Below are 19,082 nucleotides of genomic sequence, written 5' to 3' on the forward strand. Positions count from 1 at the left end.
GGCAGCCATGGAGCCTGTGCTATATTCTCTCATTAATGACCAGATGTGTTTAAAATAGCCATCAGTCCTGGCCACAGCAGTTACAGACTAACATGAATAAAAAAGGCACTGCATTGAACTTGTAATATGCAACTGTGTTAAGCCCCTGTTCAATAGTGAAAGACAAATGTGATTCCACAAGAATTCGCACAGTTGATAGTCAAGCTTTTTCTAATCGCATATTAAGACACAGTTTGGATTCCCTACCCATGAAGGGGTTCCTTCACTTCAGTAAGCTGGGAGGGCAAGGGTAGGGGAGGAGATGGCAATTGTGTTACTTATTAATAAGCTCTGGGCTCGCAGCATCTGGACTGCCTTCACAGATGCTAGAAGAGCTATCCATGACAGATTAATTTGCTACAGATTAACCAAACACAGGACCAGTTATTTCAATATACTTTATTTTAAAACAGGTAGGTCACAAAACACTAAGCTTAGCCCGTTCTGCCATACACAAGCTACAAATACTTGTTTGACAGTTGAGGGTCAGTCTTTATTAGCATACATGAAAAGTGAATAAAAATCCATATAAAACAATATTCAAATAGTTTCCATAGGAACACAGATAATTGTGACCCATCTCCTAGTCATTTTTGTTGCATTTATGCCAAATCTAAACTTTAAAAAAAACACTTAAAAATTCTAGCAAGAATTAAGTTAATGGTCCCCCAAATGCCCTAAATTCAATGACTAACCTTGCAGTTAATTACTAAATATTACCTATACATTAATACTAGCTGAAGCACAAGTTGCTGGATATTCAATTCCGCTTTCCCAGGCACAAGAGAGTGGCAGACTAGCAACATCCTGCTCCTCCACTTCAGCTAGGAACCCTTGCTCCTTAATCTGCTGCATTAGTTGCCTAGGAAAGAAAAAAAAAAAGCAACAGTCAAAAAGAGTATTTCACTACAATGTGCCAAAAAGAAGCTAAGCAAAGTACTTTTACTGCCGGGGAACATGAAATCAACTCTTTACTCATCATCTGCAATCCAGACAATATTACCAGAGGGGGAAAAAAAAAAAAAATCAAAGCAGAATCTGTGCAGGTCACTTGTGGCTGGCTAGGCTTTAGGGCAAGTGCCAATATCAAGCCAGTTTCACAATTTCTGGGTAGGATCTAGATCTGCAAAGATGCACCTATATACCTGTAGCTACATCTGTATACTACATACTATGAAGCTTTAATGACTTAGTGGTCATTAGTTCAGAATTTCAGACCCATGTCACTGACTATCCCTTATCCCATACCCTCACATTGCTGGGTAACTTGAATCAAGTAGAAGTATGGATGACAGACTAGGAATGTAAACAAGCTGACCAGTGAGAACCATGTAACTCCTTCCACACTCAGACAGGAGTTGTGCTGAAAGACAAGCTCAGAAGAACTTCAGTTGATTGAGTTTTTGGACTTGATTATATTATACTATATGCAAGGCAAGAATGTGTGCTACTACATGGCTCCCCATATGCTACTAGCTTTTACTTAGACATATATAGTCATCTTGTCCCTTATCTTCACAGTTATCTAGCCACAAATTTAGCTGTACGCCTTTATATATGTAGATTACATTCCAGAAAGTTTTGCCTGTGCTAGAAAGATCTGCACCATAACTTCATTGATACATCCCCCTCAATTAAGGGCCAGCTTGTATCACAATTTTCTTGCCAAAAGAGAAAAGGCAGGAGGTCATGTAGGGCTGAAAGAGGGCTGCAGCCTTGGATGATGGTTATGTCTGCATAATTAAGCTCAGTACACCTCAGACCAAGTATTACATTTTAACTAAAACCCAGTACTACAGTGAAAAAGCTAATTATTCTCCTGCAGAAGCATTTTTAGCTCAATTAGACTCAAGTTTGGAGTCTTACGGAAAATCTAAAAGTTTCATTTGCTTTGAGGAACACTGCAATTGATGGGAGGTTTCACTAAAGGAAAGAAACAATACAAGCCTTGCTTATACAGGCAAGGCTAGTAAAAGAATGGAGGAAGCTTCCTCTTCCTGCCATAAAAGTAATGCCCCTGAACTTAAGCTTTTTCAGTAAATTTGAAAGCAACCCAATAGCAAAGTTAATCATGCTTTAGGGTAATACTGCTGCCCAAATGCTCTCTGCCAGTTTAGTAGGCAGACTTCAATACAGAGGTAAGGGCTTCCTCTTACAGGAAACCACACTTCTATAGAGGATGCAACCTGTTAACCTGTCTTGCACAGAAGAGCATCCAGGTTACTTTAAACTACTGTTTAAGGTGCAGTTTCACAGTATCCTCATACTCAAGAGGTAGTCCTCCTTTCTTTGCTTACCTGTTTAATAACTTCCCATGGAGATCTAGCACTCTGCACTGAGCAATGAGCCAGAGCTCAACCTAAACCAAGGAACAGCTCTCAAATAAACAGACAGATCATATTGTGAATGAGGCAGTGCTGTTGAGTGTTCCTGTCTCCTGCAGTCAGGATTGAGCAAGCTATCAATTTAGAAGACAGCATACTGTTAGAACTGTGATTGACTGGTCTAATTACTGGTCACAGAAGCTAACTGTAAAGAACCTGTAGTGATTCTATATGTTGTGCAAGAGTGAAAAACACCAGTCAGAAGCCTAGGTTAATGAAAAGACTCCTAACATTACCCTTTTAAAAGCACGTCTCCTGGAAGTGAGTACATCAGAGAAAAGAGTAATTGGTAGTGTAAGGACTGTTCTAAGCACACATCAAAAACCTTCAGAGGCATCGCCTTCTTCCACACCACAAGGAGGTTTTCCAAGAGCAACAGCACCAAGACTATGGCCCTGTTTGTTAAGGGGCAGCCAACTCACATGAGCTATTCACTATAGTCATCTGTATCAAAAACACTGATGGATGAAGGTAATTACTAACCATGCTGGTCTTGATATCACATAGTGTATTGTTGGCCTCTGGAATCCATTGAAAGTAGAAGCTGCTGCAACAGTATAGGCACCCATGTTTTCAAAGAGGATCCAGTCACCAACTTGCAACTCTGGCATATTAAAACGCTCAACAATACGATCTAGGCCATCACACGTTGGTCCCCATATGCTGCAGGAATAGCAGCTGTCATCTGGTTTAGGCCGCTAAAGAAGAAAGTTCAGTACAATCAGACCATCAAAACAGAGCTTCCAGAAGTAATATCATAATTAGTATAACATTCCACCTTGCAGGGAAGAGGAAGAAGAGCTGCTTGCACATCCTTCTCCACCCTTGGCTTTGAATTAATTCCACTGCATGCTTCATAAGTCAAATGCCAAATTCTGGCAACATGAAGGGAGCAGTGAAGTGAGAAGTAACTGCTGTGACGAGGATTCTCCTACATCCATGATACTTGACTAGTATGTGATACTTCTGAATGAGCATACCTTTTGCAGAACTGGTTTAACATGTGCATGATCATACAAGATGCAGTTGAATGATCCATAGACGCCATCATTCACATAGTACATAAGAGTTTTGTCATTTGCGTCATCTTCATCTGCAAAAAGTTGAGATACCAGTAAGAGAATGCTTGGAAAGAAACACACAGTTGGCTACAAGTAAGATTAGGTCTAGATTTACATACCATCAGAACCTGTTTGCTCCTTTAATACAATTTTTTTTGCAATGATGTTGACTGCCAGCGTGAATGCTGATGCAACATAGTATCTTCCCGGCTCTGCAATAATATTTATTCCAGAATCCAAAGGAAAGTATTTATCCAGTGCTGGGTTGATTACACTTGTGATCTAGGGAAGAATCAGTTGCCAATATTAGTACTACAGCAGTTACTCAGGTGCTATTTCAGAAGTCTGAGATGAAGTCAGACTTTCATGCTTACAGTGAAATACTGGTCAAGTGTGTAATAACTATTCACATATTGTAATCGCTATTCATTGCCTTTGCTTTATTTTCGTATTCAAAGTTTTGTTTGCAATTAAGTTTGCACAAAGCAACAAAAGCAGACATCGCTTGCAGCTTAAAAACTTAAGTGATCAAACCGCTCATGTTTGAGTCTAGAGGAAGTTACCCCTCCTAGACTCATTAAACCAGCATTAATGCCCTGCAAGTCCCCACACTTCAACTTTAATTTCTAGTAGCTTGTAGTTCTGCTAATCATGCAATATTCCCCAGCTTACTGCATCCTAAAGAAGTCATCTCACAGGATCTTACGAACACAGAATGCTTTGTCATCACCTTTGAAATTCAGCTGCCTTCATGAACAGAGTTATTTCCAAATTCTGAAGTTATCAGTGATTATTAAGCCACCTCCAACTGCAGCATGACTGCATTACACCATGGAGCCCAATAACGACATCATTTGCTCTTGATGTAAGTCAATACTACACTAGGAGAAGCCAGCCTTCATTAAGAGGCACTACAAGTGAGGCAACATTCGCCCACGTTATTAGCAGAAGACTCACTTTATGTAACTTATTTGCTGACTCCTTGTGTAAATATATAACATCATTTAACACAACTTTAGACTGGCAGGTGCTCTGACAACACTGCTATAAGTGGAAGTCCTATTAATACCCAGCCACCTTGTCTCTTCTGAAAGCAAAAGTACTTCTGTGCAAAAGCAGACTGGAGAACTGATGAGTTAAGAAATGATCCAAAAGCTAGTTCTAAACCAGATCAGACGCTGATCTAGTTTGCTACATCAATGCTCATGCCACCCAGGACAGTATGGGTTCAGGACTACCTTTTCACCCCATTTGTGAGCACTGCCAATCCAGATAGTCTGAAGTACAGCATCAACTGGAAGAAGTCTATGCCAGTAAGAATCAAGCCCACAATTAAAACTTGCTTTACAAGTTTGATATCTCTGCATGTTTATGCAGTCATTTAGCTACGTATCTAATGGGTTCATCTAATTTTCAGTTTTCAGATTAATTCCCTTCTTTTTCTCTAAATTCAATTTCTGACCAAGCAGACAAGTTGTTACAAGTGTGTCTGCATACCAATATAAATGCAAGATTTTGTTTAATCCAGATCAACATTCAAAAAGACTTCACAACCTGAAAAGGTTCTTAGCAAAGCTATACCTCTTCAAATTTAAGCTTGACATCTTCAGAGCCAGGGAAGCCACCGCCAATATCAAGCAGATACATACTGAAGCCAAGCTCAGCCTAAAATGAGATTAAGGCCAACACTGTTAAGAAAGCAGTTCTTAGTTTATCATTTTAGCTTAAAAAGCAATATAAAGTAATTTCATTAACACTTGGAACAGAGCTAACTCATCATGTTCAAGTAATAGTCACTTGAGTTTCAGCTGCTGATTTTAGCACATCCATAGGTGAGTTTTGCAAACTGGTCAAAGTAAGCCATCATGACCTCAAAAATTCCAACAACATTAAATTAGTGACTTAGCTAGCTTTTAACCCTGTAACTGTTTTACATTTGATTCAGTTTTGCTGCAACAGTTGAGCGGTAGTTCCAGAGAAACTAGAAGTAGACTTACTCCCATATCAAACACACAGCGGGCATCAGAAATGGCTTGAACGAAGGTCTCTGGGTCTGTGCATCCACTTCCAACATGGAAACTATGAAGAGATACAAAATATCCGTTGCTATTTGGCAAATTAGTCAAGAAGTTTATACAAAACTCAAGTCACCACATGCAAAGACATCTCTATTGTCAGGTAGACCATTTAAAGAAATCTTATTTAATATGACTGTATTTTGATGTTATCAGCTCACCTAACTCCGATGATGGCAAGGTCAAGTTCTTTCGCACGCTCCAGAAGAAGCCTGCTAGTCTTAAGTGTAGCTCCAAATTTAACACTCAGACGACAAACTGCTTTGGAGTCATCAGTTGTAATGCGCAAGACTAACCTAGAAATAGGAAAAAATGAGGGTTTAAATTCCAGTATAAAAGACATCATTATCAGGCAGGTATGACCTTAGAATGAGACTGAGCTTAAACATACAAGCTTTCCTGTCTGTCTCTTCCTAATGTGCCAGTAAGCTATACAGGATTAGAATTCACTGGCTAAAAGTAGGTTTATTTTCTCATAATTTTGCAGCCTATCTTAACTAATGAAGGACAAGTTTCAGATAACAGCAGATGTTTCTGTAACTTGGGAACCCAAGCAAGAATTATAGAACAATTAGCATAACTTACTTGGCTTTTGGATGGGCCCTTGCAACTTTCATTAGTTCTACTTCACTATCAAATGTCATCATCTGTACACCACTGCTGGCAGCATGTTTGATTTGAGATACTTGTTTGCAGGGATTTGCATATATTATTCGCTCAGGAGGTACACCAATGCTCTGCACCAGCTGTATTTCCGTCTGAAGAAAGAACAGATTACACTTGTGAAAGATTTCTAGATGGACGATCAAACTAATTCGTACAAGTGACAGCGCTTGGTTATGATTAATTTTAAATGAACACACCTTGTAAAGCTAAATATACACTAATGTCACAGATCAGAACACAGTCAAGATCTTACCTTACTGGCACAATCAAATCCTGCACCAAGAATAGCAAGTGTCTTCACTACAGCTTTGCTGTCGTTACATTTTACGGCATAGAAGGGGGTTACCCGAGGAAGGGCTTTATGCCATCGCATGTGCTTCTTTACAATATCCCCGAGGTCAGCAACATAGAAGGCATCTTTATCATCCTAGAGCAAATACACATCTTAAAGTTACAAACAGTGCATAACAGGATAAGCCTAGAGGTCAGCATTTGAGGAGGTGGCCTTGCAGAAAATCTGCAAAGACAACTTGTTCCGTTAGTTTATAAATTTGTAGCGTCACAAAATGTAGTGATTTTCCTATCATACTTACCGAAGATGACACTTCATTTATTTTTTGGTCAAGGATATCCTTGGCAGTAAAGCCTTCGTCAAGGAAGGTGAATTCAAATTCTTCATTGCTGAAGCTACTCATGATTTCCGAGATTTCAGGTTTATGCGAAAGTATTTAAGTACAAACTGTTGATACAAAAAACCCCATTCATTACTTCATTTAAATTCATACGGTTTACATTCACTACTTCACTTAAATTCATATATTCATTATATGACCACTACATTGTGGTCATATAATTTACAATTATATGATTCCTACACTGATCACTAATAGCGGCATAGATTAGGAACTTACACAGATGACACACCAGGTTTAATCAGAACCAAGGAGACACTCCACAAAATAATCTTGCTAGCTTGAAGGCAAGTTCTCCTCCGTTCAGCAACTGTATGATGTACTGAACCTATTCAAAGAAAAAAAAATAATCATATAAATACTGTCAGATACTATTAGTCTAAGTCCCTGGAAGTTTCCACTGCCTTTTCCTTCACCTCCACATTGGAGCTGTTAATATTATGGCTAGTGCCAGTGTCAACATACTTACCACTTTTTTTTTTTTTTTTTAAACAATCTTAAGCACTATTGTAGCTCACCAGTTTCTGGAAGAAGGGCTTACATGTTACTACAGACAGAATCTGAGGATGTTACTGACTTCTGAGTAGTAACAACTCTCACGAGGTCAAAGCCAGTTGAATATCTGGATTCTCACTACAATTCAGACTATGCATAAACCAGCCATGAGATCAGGACTTTCCTTGAAGTTGCTCTGTTGGTGGTTAGAGCTTCCCTGTTCTACCCATGACCTCCAGGCTACACGAAAAGAAAACCTCAGCTGTCAGGAGTGGCAGATACACACTAAGAGAGTGGTTCCTAACTGTGGTCTGCAGACAAAGTCTTAACCGTGGTCTCAATTAACACTTTATAACAGGATTTTACAGTAGTCCATAACTAATCTTCATTGTTAACAGAAATCTAACAGCCAAGTAGAAAGTCCCTTGAGAACTAGAAATAAAGAGCAAAAGCACATTCCTCTGCCATCCAAGACCAATGAAGTCCATGGCAAAGTGTATGGGTCATCCTTTCACTGGGTAGTCCAAATAGAGAATGACAGTCTCCATTCAGCTGTTAACTCAAGCAGAAGTGTGTGCTACCTTTTAAAGACCTCGGCATTGCAAGTGAGTCATAGGGAAGATATGGTTTCATGTAACGGGGTCCAGCCCTCTGCTTCTCTCAGCATTTTTTACACTCAACCTAGTCATACAGATTTGGACCAAAGATGACGCAAATTCTAAATTATTCACTAATCTTTAGTTACATCACTGTTCCCTCTATTTTCAAAAAGGCTGTTTATAATAACAGATGAAAAAGAACATATATCTTACAGCTGTTATAGATTAACAATGTTCTAAGACCAACAGAATCATTCATTCCATACACTGTGTACACTAAAGTCCATTAAGCTTTATCTACTGAATGACTTTGAAAAGTTAGTGATTATACAACTTCATTTCAGCCTTCAGAAACATATGGCACCTGAACTGCCAGTGTCAGGAACTACTTCATATCTTTTGATCAATTCTCACTTAGAGACAAACCAGATTTGAGATTCAAACTAGATTAAGCTTTAACTCTAATGAAATAAAACGCAACAATCCACTGAGCCTCATTCTCCCCCTGCTCTCATTCACATGCAGTTAATTCTCCCAGAAGCTGGATTAAAGTCTTCTCTTAAAAGCCACTTTGAAATGACCTTAAGAAACAGCAAATTAAACACTTTTCAAGAAGCTGTTTGTTACTAAAGAGAAGCTGCATCTTATCGTAGGACGATTTCAACAAGATGTTGCAGCTTTGCAGAAAGCAGTTCAGGGACTTCTAGCTGTGGTTAAGAGAAGTGAATACCATCAGGAAGAATTTAGTTTATCCTCCTCTTTGCACAGAGCTCCATGAAAAGCACTTTTCCTATTAACCTCTAGAAGGGGAATTACTTTTGCTGGTCACAGCAGACTTTGTTAAGAAGTTCTCACAAGCTTTCCATCTCCACCTTATTGCACAATTTTAACTACAGTGTAATTATACAGACTATAGACAGAACATGATCATGTAGATGCAAATTGTAGCCTCCCAGTGTATATTTCTGTTTGTACTGTGTGCAGAGTGTCTGCAGTTTCCCAGAAGAAAGGCAATTTGTGCTCACTTAGAAGTTATTCTCCAGAACATTCCCTTATTCAGCAGCTGTATTTAGACACAGCTGAGTCATGCCTGCAGGCTCTGTACTCAAATACCAAAGCTGCGTCTAGAAAGGGTGCCTGAGGCGCTCCTGACCCTCGAGTTAGCAGATCGCTGCTGACTGCTATCAGGAAGGAAACGGCTGGCTGCCCTACTCTCACTGACGGTCTTTCCCCCTGTAAATCCCTACGGATTTACCCGGCTCAGCTCGGGCTCTGCTGCCTCACTCGGCAGCGGGGCACTAAACGCTCCAGCCTGTGATACTGAGGCTTCCTGAGGAGGCACTCCAGTTTGCCCTGGGGGACGTCTTTATTGAAGCCTACTTCCCCTTGCAGCTTGGCCCCCCACCCCCGAGACCCTCGGAGGGACCAGCGCCCAGCGCTCCGCAGGAGAGCAGGGCTCCCGCCTCAGGCCGGGGCCCACGCGGGCGTGTTGTGGGGAAGCGCCCCGCGCCGGGGCGCCAAGCCGCCTTGCGTAAGGGCGAGCGAGGGCGCCCCGAGCCATGTTCCTGCCACGCACCTGCCTCTCCCCACCCCGGAAACAGCCCGGCGGCCACGGCGGAGCGGTCCCCTCCCCCGCTACCGGGACGCGCGGCCAACATCTCCCAAGCAAGCCGGCCTGACCCGTTCGCAGCCGCCCGGAGCCTGCCTTCTCTCCCCTCCCCTACCCCCCCCCCCCCCCCCGCCCCGCCGGGGCTGGGGATTCCCCGGGCGCGGAGGGAGGCCCCGTGCCCGGCGGCAGGAGCCGGCGCCCAGCCCGGGACGCTTGGCAGCGGCCCCGGAGACACGTGGCTCCGCGCCGGCCGGCTTCCGCCGCGCGCGCCTTCCCCGCCGCGCGCCCCGGCCCCTTCCGCTCCGCTCCCCTCCGCGGCCCGGCCCGGCGCCGCCGCCGCCTCGCCTCACCTCGCCTCAGGCAGCGGTGGCGGGAGCTGCTGTCAAGCCTCGGCGGCGGCCGCCGGTCCCCTCGCTCCGAGCCGCCTCCTCCTCCTGCGAGCCGGGCGCGGTGCGAGGAGTCGGGCGGGAGGCGCCCTGCCGCCTGAGGAGGAGCTGGGCCGGCGGAGCGAGCGGGGTGCCGCGGCTGACAAAGCTTCGCCACCGCCGCGGCGCTCCTATATATAGGGCAGCCGGCGTCGCTATGGCAACGCACCAGCTCAAACCAGCCCCGATCGGCTGGGACCGGGTAGGGACTCTGGCCAGCCGCTATTGTGACGTCGGCGGCGAACACGCGCAGGGCGCGCCACGCCCCCCCGCCCGCCCCGCCCCACCCGGCCCCTGCCGTGCGCTGAGCGCGTCGGGTCTCTGCAGCGGGCTCCGCTGCGGCTCCCCGCGGGCCGTTCCCCCCCCCCCCCGCGCCCCCTTCCCCCGTGGGGCCCGCACGGTACGTGGTCCTGCAGGGAGATGTGCGCGATCCCAGCCCTGCCCGCTGCCAGCAGGTGCACGGACCGCGCCGCCCCGGCCCCCGCTACAGTACCCCTGCGCGTCCTGCTCAGCGTGGAAACGTGGCGGCCGGAGGCCGGAGGAGTCCAGCTGCACGCGATGTTTTTGGCAGATGCCAGAGAAAGGAAACGCTGGGCCAGGGGACCCGGAGTGTCATAGCCGGAGTGTCAGTGGGGTGACACTCTGCAAGCGTTTGTCCCCCTCAAAGCCATCCCGTTTGCGTGGCACTCGCAGCCCCTTTGGTTCACGTGTCGGCACTGGCTGCTGCCCGCAGCGGTGCTGCCCCCGCCTCCATCCCTGCCTGCCGAGGACGTTACCCAAAACACTTCTCATAACACTGACCATCTTTTTTTCCTTTGCTTTTGCTTGGACACTGATACCTGTTTCCGCTGTAAGGTTGTTTTGTCTCCCTGTGCGCTGGCTTGTTTAAAAAATGAGCTTTGGGGGAAGCTGTAAGCAGATATGAATTCCACGCTTCTTTTAACCCGTCTGTTTTAGTCCTGGAACGACTGGGCTTTCCGCCCTTGCTGGGACAGGTGCTTTCTGCCCCTCTCTTCAAAAAGTTCAAGTCTTACCCCATGGTAGACGTACGTGGGAGCTCTGAAGGATGGGGCTGCCCTTGCCGTGCTGAAAAGGGGATTTTTACACCCTGCTGGCTCTGGGGCATTTGTAAGAAAGGCAGGAAACCTTCCTGCAGCCCACGCTGCGGGACAGAGCTCAGGGTGCTCCTGCTCCCCACCTCCAAATCAGCAGTGGCTATTTTAATTAAGAGCTAATGGCTTTCTGAAGGCAGAGACATTTGGCCAGCCCCTGCCCTTCCGCAGAGCTGGCGGGTGGGCAGCACACCGTGGGGAAAACCCTCGGCCCTTCGTGGGGAAAGGTGATGGGAAACGCCGGCTGCCGCGGGGTGCGGGATCCTCTCATGGAGGTACTGGAAAGGCTGTGCCCACCAGCCTCAGAGCTCCCGTCCTCCCACCTCTCCCACTGAGCCCAGCTAGAAAACCCACCGTATTTCAGGCAGAAGCAGATCAATGGGGTGGCCTTGCCACCGCCCCCAGGACCCAGCTGCCGGAGCTGGGTTGGGGGGACGAGGGGGGCAAGGCTAGGGCTGCACAAGGATCCCTTGAAGGAGTAAAATAAAGGAAAACACCAAGATCAAGCAGATAAGAAACAAAAGACGAGTTGGGCCACAGCCAAAAGAAATGTCTGGGGACAGAGCTGGCTTTGGTTAAAATAATTAAATGAAAGAAGGAACAAAAGCTCCTAAAAGATTTTAAAAAATATATTTTGAGTGTGTGTATGTTGCCACACACAGAGGCACGAATTGGGGAAGGTTTTCTAAATAACAGCAAGCAGGCAGAGGGGAAAACCATCCCAGTGTGTAGCATCCACATCAGCTTGTCCCCAGGGCACTTCCTTCCCTAGACAGCTATTTCTGTCGCTGCATGAGCGTTGCCTGTGCTGAGATAACTCATCAAAAACCCAGAGGAGTTTCACACCACCTCCCCTGCCAGTTAACGGGGCAAATAACAGGGCTCACAAGCCTCTAGATTTGGCTCCATGGGCAGCAGATGCAATTTAGGTGTTGGAAAAGTGGCTGGAGAGGGAAGCGAAGGGCTGTGCCACCACCGCAGGAGCCCAGCTGCTCGCTGAGCTGGCAGAAAAGCAGGGTCTGAGGCCGGGATGGGGACAGTGGCCATCACCCGGCCCCAGTGCTCTACCGTGTCCCCGGTACCGGCTGTTGTTCCCCCTTCACCTTCTACCCTCTGGCTGGGGCTGGAGGAGAGCCCGTGTCTCCGTCCCCACCAGGGACCGGGTTGACCAACCTCAGCTGGGGCAGGAGGGCAGCTGCTGGTGGGAAGGCACCGCTCAGGTACGGATGTGAGACAACACGGAGCCGTACCCGAGTCTGGAAAGTGAAGGCTGGACTGCTCCGAGGGAAAAAGGCAGCAAGAACAATCATGGACTGCAATTATCTGAGGAACTGACGCATTCGTTAACCGTTTGCGGGTGATTAATAGCGATGTTGTATCAGCTCCTCAAAAGGATGGGATTACTAAAATGTTTTATCCCCCTCCCAGTTTTTGTCTCTGGAGGCTCCTTTGAGAGCTGCTGATGGCAAGGGCTGGCTCTGAGGAGCACAAGGTTTGCAGGAGGTGTCCCAGTACAGAGAGGGAAGGGGTCTGGACCTGGGTCTCCATGCCACAGAGGACAGCCAGGGACAGCCTTCAGGCACATCAGGCAAGAGCAAGGAGGCACATCCTTCGCTGCCTGTTTTCTGGCTAGTGCCCTGAGGGTCTGGCCAAGCTGCTCTGAAGGGCGTGAGGAGCTGCACAGGTCCACGGGTGACAGGAGCAGAGCAGATTCTGGGTCTGAAGAGTTGGGAGATGCTCCTGCAGCTCCTCGCAAGTCACCGCCAGACTCAAACTACCTTAGACGAAGCAGTTGCGTGGGCCAAAAATGTTTTCCAGAAGAGGGCACTGGAAAAGCATTTGTTGGCAGGAGACTGTGGCCACATCTTCCTGATGTTTCCCCTACTCGCTTTCCTTCCAAGCAGGGCCCTTGCTGCCGTGGAGGGACAGGGGATGGGGAAGACTGTCTGGCTGTCCCGTAGCTGTCAGTGTCTCCTACATCTCGCAGCAGCAGCAACTTGGTGGTCCCTAGTCCTGCTGAGTCCTCCAGGCTCTTGCAGACCCCCGAATCTGGGAGGAGCTGGAGCCAAGCCCCAGGTTCCTGCAGCCGCCTGCCAGGCAGTGAGAGCTGCCCAGCGGGAGAGGGACGGGCTCCCTGGCCAGCACCATCACAGCAGCTGGAGGAAACCTCGAGGTAACGCCTGGCATTTCTCGACTGCTTTCTTTCCCTCTGAGTCTATCCAGGGGCTTTGTGCTTCTTAAGAAATTAAGCCCTGTGACAGCTCGTGGAGGTGAGTAAATAGTACCTCCACTTTACGGATGAAAAAGTGGCACAGAAGGAGATTCAGTGATTTACCCAGGATTGCGGAGAGTAAAATCCAGATTGGGATGTGCCGAGCTGTGGACCTGTGCAAGGTGGAGATCCTCTGCGGGCTGCGGGGTGCAGGACACATGGATGGGGGACTCTTGTGGGGCTACCTCTGGCTCTCTTGGGGCAGCAGCTCCTCACTCCCTTTCAGTTTGTTTGCCATTGCACGGAGGAAAAAAGCTACAAATTGTCCCTGTCATTCAAAAAAGACTATTAGAGGAAACTATACATTTCCAGGATACATTTTTGCCATCTTTTGTTACACATTTTCTAGGTGTTTGAATGCAGTTTCTTGCCACTCAGTGCTGCAAATGTGATGTTGCATGTTTTTGAGTCAGAGCAACAAACTAAAATAGCTCCTCGCAGTGGCAAAACTAAAGGAGATGGAGTGACCGAAAACCTTGTGGAGTGACCAAAAACCTTGTGAAGTGACTGGAAAGCTTTGCTTTGCAGCTCAACTGCAGAAATGCTTACGGTTCTGTTTTCTAACTTGCCTTTTTTAGGAGAAAGTAGTCCCAGTATGTTCAAAACGAGTCATTCACAGACACATGCCATGAGGTGAAGCACATAACTCTGACATTACAGCACCAGTTTTGTGTCTGAGGCTTTTCCAGTCCTTCACATTTACAGATTTGAGATAAAGAAAAAGAAATTGAAAAAAGTCAGTGCTCTCATATGCATGTTGTTAAATATACTTGATACAGCAAGGTGTTTGAGTATCATCATCCTCTGTATGAGCTCAGCACCCACCAGAGGTGAGCCAGATCATAAGATTTGGCTCTAGCATTTGTTACATTTAATACATGGATCCTATAGGCAACACATAATGGTATAATGGAGGTTTTAAATGCTTTGTATTTTAATAGACTCTTCATCTCATCTTGCTCTCAACGCAGACAATGTCAAAATTCTCTGAAAGTCAGGAAGAGTGAGAAAAGCTCTTGCAAACTCTCGAGCATTAGCTTGAAAAGCAGAGGTCAGCCTGTACTGTGGGATCAATGGAGAGGAAACCATGGAAGTGACAGACTGATTTTGTGTGTGCAGCCAGCAGACTGCTGTTCACACCAGAAAGTGGGGAGGCAATGGCCAGTCCTGCTAGCACAGCACTGCGGTGTTCAGCCTGTAGACTGCATCTCTCTGTCATGTAGAGAACTGTCTTCTGCCATGGTGAAGACATTGCTGGGACCAAGGGGCATTGCTGTCACACATAATTCACAGCCAGCTTCTGAGCCCACCGCAGGCAAGACCTTGGTTTACTCCAGAAGCAGCCTGAGAGTTTGAGGAGGTTTCAAGTTTTGAGTGAGGAAGCATTCGGTGCTTGTAAGCATATCAAGTGTCACATCAAATGATGACCACTGATGATGTTGGTGCTGGATCTGACCCCTGTATGCGTCTTGTCTGGCACACGCTGCAATGGCCGCTCAGAGAGAATGCTGTTTGACAAGGAGAGCAGCATCAAGACCTGAAATATGCCACAATTTGCAGAAATTAACACTTTGCAGATTTAAATCCTAAGATCTCTCCCATGGATCAGATCTTCAGGTGTTGTGCAAACACAGTGAGTTTACAGACTGCTGCAGCAAACTTGCAATTGCTAGTGGGAAGTTCAGTGCACGACATGAGGAGGCAGGCAATGGCGGCAGCCCGTGGCACGTGTTGGTGAGCAGGGCCCAGCCCTGTAGGACTTTGTGTGTGCATGTTGCACATACTGACATTTGCTCACAAAGGTTTGTCTTCTGGTTAATATATGTCCCAGTGCAGAGCTCTGAGTACATACTAATGCTTTGCGGTAAAAGTAAGGACAGCTGGAAAGCTTAGTCTCTCGGTTTTCACCACAGCCTTCCTCCGACTTTTACTGTCTTCAGATAGACAAGTGGCAGGAACATGTAGGACATTTTTTCTCTTACAGTAATGCAAAATATAAGCAACTCATCAGAAGTCAGCATCGTTTCCTGGGGTTTATGGCAACATTAGACTTCAGTTATCATCTCCGGTAGGAGGAATTGATGATGTGAAGGGTAGAAGTGAATATATTGGATAGTGCATCAAATCTGTGTCAGGTCCCAGAACATTTGGAGGAAAAAAAGAGACAAGTGTAGAATTTAGAAGATTATAAATTCTGGATATGTTAAACATAACAACTATTCATTCTCTTCTGTGATAATACTAGGTATATATCATGTAGCAGACGGCTTCCCAGAATAACTGAGAACTTCTGAAGGTTTCCATGTCAGGGGAAGGGAATAATACAGTATCTGGATCATACCTTCCGCTCCTGGAAAGGCTTTCATGCAACAGAAATCTTTTGATGCTACAAAACAAATGCTAAAAGACTTTGAAGAGGTAGTGTGTTTGTTCCTTACTTTTAATTCATCTTCAGGGAGATGTGAGAGTTGCAATCTCACCTACACAATACCCACTGCAAACAGCCATGAAGCAACACCTCACAGCTGAAAGCCTCACATTTTGGATTATGATTGCAGTTTAATTCAGGATTAGTTTAATCTGGTGAAGAGCAGTTTAAGAAGTGACTAGCCGAAAGGTAGCTACAAAGATGGTGCAAAAATCTTCTCAGTATTGCCAGACACTATCGCAAGGAGCAACAGCCATAAATTGTGGCATTGGAGGTTCAGGTTGGACATCAGGAGAAACTTCTTCTCCAGGAGCGTAGTGCAGCCCTGAGACAGAGGAGGGGTGGCCATCCTTGGAGATTTTCAAGCTTAAGCTAGAAAAAGCCATGGCTGACCTGATCTGGTGCCTGGTGATAGTCCTGCTTTGAGTGTGAGGTTGGACAGGAGACCTCCTTTCCAGCTGGCATTTCTGGCTCTGCGTTCTGCATTCAGGTAAGGCCATGGGTGATGCAAACAAACTTCACGACATTTTTCTGTACCCAATCCATTGAAGATGTGAGTAGAGGTGTCTGCGTGCCAGGAACACGGCAAGGAAGGCACGGAGGGATGCCGTGATGGAAGGTGGGTGATCGCTTCTCCCAAGAACCTGCTTCCCGGCTGTTGCGCAGCCCCCATGTTGGACCAGTGCTTCAGACAAGGACGTTGAGCAGGACGGTCAGATGCCCTCGCAGGCAGGGGACGGACAGCGTGGTGCTCTGAGCCTGTGCAAAGGGGAAGGAAAAGCAGAGAGTTCTCTTCGGGAGGGGGACACGGGACTGCCAGGCTTGTGCAGCTGTGACCTTGCTCCCTTTGGCAACTTGTGCAGCGAGTGCCTGAAAACCTGTATTCCTCATTCGCTTTCAAAAGCACACAGGGGGAAGGGCCAAACAGGCACATCTTGTGCGTCAGGAATGACATTTGGCCCTGCTGATGAGATCCTATATCCGTTAGAGACAGCAGCAAGTTGCAGCTGAGCTAGGCTTTTACCTCCCTTCTTCTCTAGCAGGTTAAATAAACCTCTGAAAACCTGAGCTTTGGGAGGGTCAAAATTCAGATCCAAATTTTGTCATCTGCTCAGTCCTTTCATTACCAAGATGGACGTAACTACTGGCAGCAGCAGCAGTTTTATGGAGTGAGACAGAAAGTTACGTGTCTCAATGCGAAGCCCAGAGGCACACAATGGTCTTTTCATTTTCTAAACACATTGAATCCCACAGTTGTCCCATGGACGGGACCTGCCTGAAGTCAAGGGGAGCTCTGTGCATGAAGTGTTAGAGAAAAAGGAAGGATCAGACCCTCAGAGGTACATTTTCATCATAATGTTTGAAGATTTACGTGTATAACTACGCAACTCAGGGTGAGACTGTGCCTCTAAGGCAAAACATATGAGCTCATATAAAGAATTTATCATTGTAATAACAATTTGCATTTCTATAGAACCTTTGATCTTAGGATCTCAAAGTGCTTAACAAACACAAATTAATTAATCCTCACAACTCTCCTGCAAGGTAGACATGTATTATGGAGAGACGCTAGCAGCTAGCTTTCCATTATAAGTCTCATTTTAACTACCTCCTAACTTTGCCAAAACTAAACCAGTACACACAAAAATTTCACAAGCATGATCTTGTCCTTGGTAGGATCTTTTTAGAAATTGTGGGGCAAATAGGATAAGATAGTTTAAGATAAGTAGGTTAAATGGGGAGACCAGGAATATATCCCTGAATGAACTAATGCACATACTCCATCAGTCCAGAGGGGAGGGAAATGCAGAATTTGGGACAGACACTTGCTTCTCCATAACTTGCCAGCATGGAGATTCCAAGGTGGTAAATGGTTATTCATTATCCACTTTATTATTTATTAAATCAGTGAGCTAGATGAGTGCAGGAGGTGGCCTGCTTTTCTAAATGGAAGGGTCCTTCTCCAGGAGCTCAATTTGTCCCCGGCTATGAAGACGAAATTGCTGAGAGCTACGTATTACCTCCTTCGGAGAGTTACTCTTTAAAACCCTTGGGAAGAGGCCAGGTGAGCAGACCCAGCATCCTGGGCGGAATATCACCTTTAAGGAGAAGCTGCCAAAGACAGCCAGAGAGCCAGCGCCTGGCACCACGCCCGCACAAGGGATGGAGAGCAAGAACAAATTCTTCCTCTGCACGCAAAAAAAAAAAAAAAAAAAAAAAAAGAAAGAAGAAAACCAGCCCGGGAAAAACCACCTCTGACTACTCAGAACTGCTCAGACCTGGGGCCCAGGCGTGGAGGAGAAAGCAGGAGTCTTTCCTGTTCCCTTCCTCCCGAAACAGGAGGGCGAGGTGTAGGTGGACAGCGAGGCGGAGGCTTGTCCCTTGGCCGCGGATTGGGGTTAGCAGTTTGCTCCGGCAGGCTTACGCCGATAGCAAATTGCTGCCACTCCCAGGAGGAAGGAGGAGGACAGGGGATTATGACTCAAGTGTTTTTAGGGTGGTACAGCCTCCAGGGATGCTTCCTCAGCCGGGGGAGCCCATACTCCGCGCTCGCCCCAAGGCCCCACTCAGGACCTAGCCCCCACAGAGGCAATTTGTGCAATGCCGTGCCTCGCACCGCTTATCGGCTGCGCGCTTTTGCCTCACCTCCGGGTGTGCGGCAATGACTCAGACCCCGTTGCAAGGGATAGAGCCCATGACGCTCCACGTCAGCCACCTTGTACCCACGCGATGCTGCAGGTTTTGGCTGGGATGCGGTGCATTGTCCCGCCGCGCACCACTGCCTGGCTCGGTGGGCGCTCTGTTTTGGTGACTCTTCTTAAGCTGCCCTTAAAAATAAATCAAAGTCCAAGAATGACTCAGAAAGGTTTTGTAAAATCTGTTATGAGCTGGTTGTTGGAGCGTTTTTCAAGGATATGTGGTTAGTATATACAGCAGATAGTGTCTGCAGTGTTAAAAACATTGGGTATAGAGTCATGAGGGAGACCCACTGGGAATTGCCTGGGATTTTATCCAAAATGGAAGGCCAGGGAGACTCTGCTCCCAGCATAGAGTCCTTCGGATATAGACAAAAGTAAGAATCCCCTTCGCAAAAGCCATCCAAGCCTAAATACCACAGAAGGGAGGAGAGAGGTGGAAAAGAATGTATAGTCTGCCTTTCACAGGCAGGTGGGTCCCAGTGGCCCAGGCAGACCTGAAACACTGCCTGTGGTGACACAGGCAGCC

General features: G+C 46.5%; 1 protein-coding gene across 1 annotated transcript; it reads right to left on the bottom strand.

Annotated features, from left to right (window-relative positions):
* Positions 1 to 429: 429 nt before the first annotated feature.
* On the bottom strand, positions 430 to 10,113 carry ODC1 (ornithine decarboxylase 1). Its single transcript, XM_050894336.1, has 12 exons — positions 9,971 to 10,113; positions 7,137 to 7,245; positions 6,819 to 6,964; positions 6,479 to 6,652; positions 6,145 to 6,317; positions 5,721 to 5,855; positions 5,482 to 5,563; positions 5,066 to 5,149; positions 3,604 to 3,766; positions 3,404 to 3,516; positions 2,907 to 3,121; positions 430 to 901 (listed from the first exon to the last, which is right to left on the bottom strand). Exons 3-12 carry the CDS (start codon positions 6,918 to 6,920, stop codon positions 760 to 762), a joined length of 1,383 nt encoding a protein of 460 aa, XP_050750293.1. The 5' UTR covers positions 6,921 to 6,964; positions 7,137 to 7,245; positions 9,971 to 10,113; the 3' UTR covers positions 430 to 759.
* Positions 10,114 to 19,082: the final 8,969 nt, after the last annotated feature.

The sequence above is a fragment of the Gymnogyps californianus genome, chromosome 3 (assembly GCF_018139145.2).
Source record: "Gymnogyps californianus isolate 813 chromosome 3, ASM1813914v2, whole genome shotgun sequence".
Lineage (NCBI taxonomy): Eukaryota > Metazoa > Chordata > Aves > Accipitriformes > Cathartidae > Gymnogyps > Gymnogyps californianus.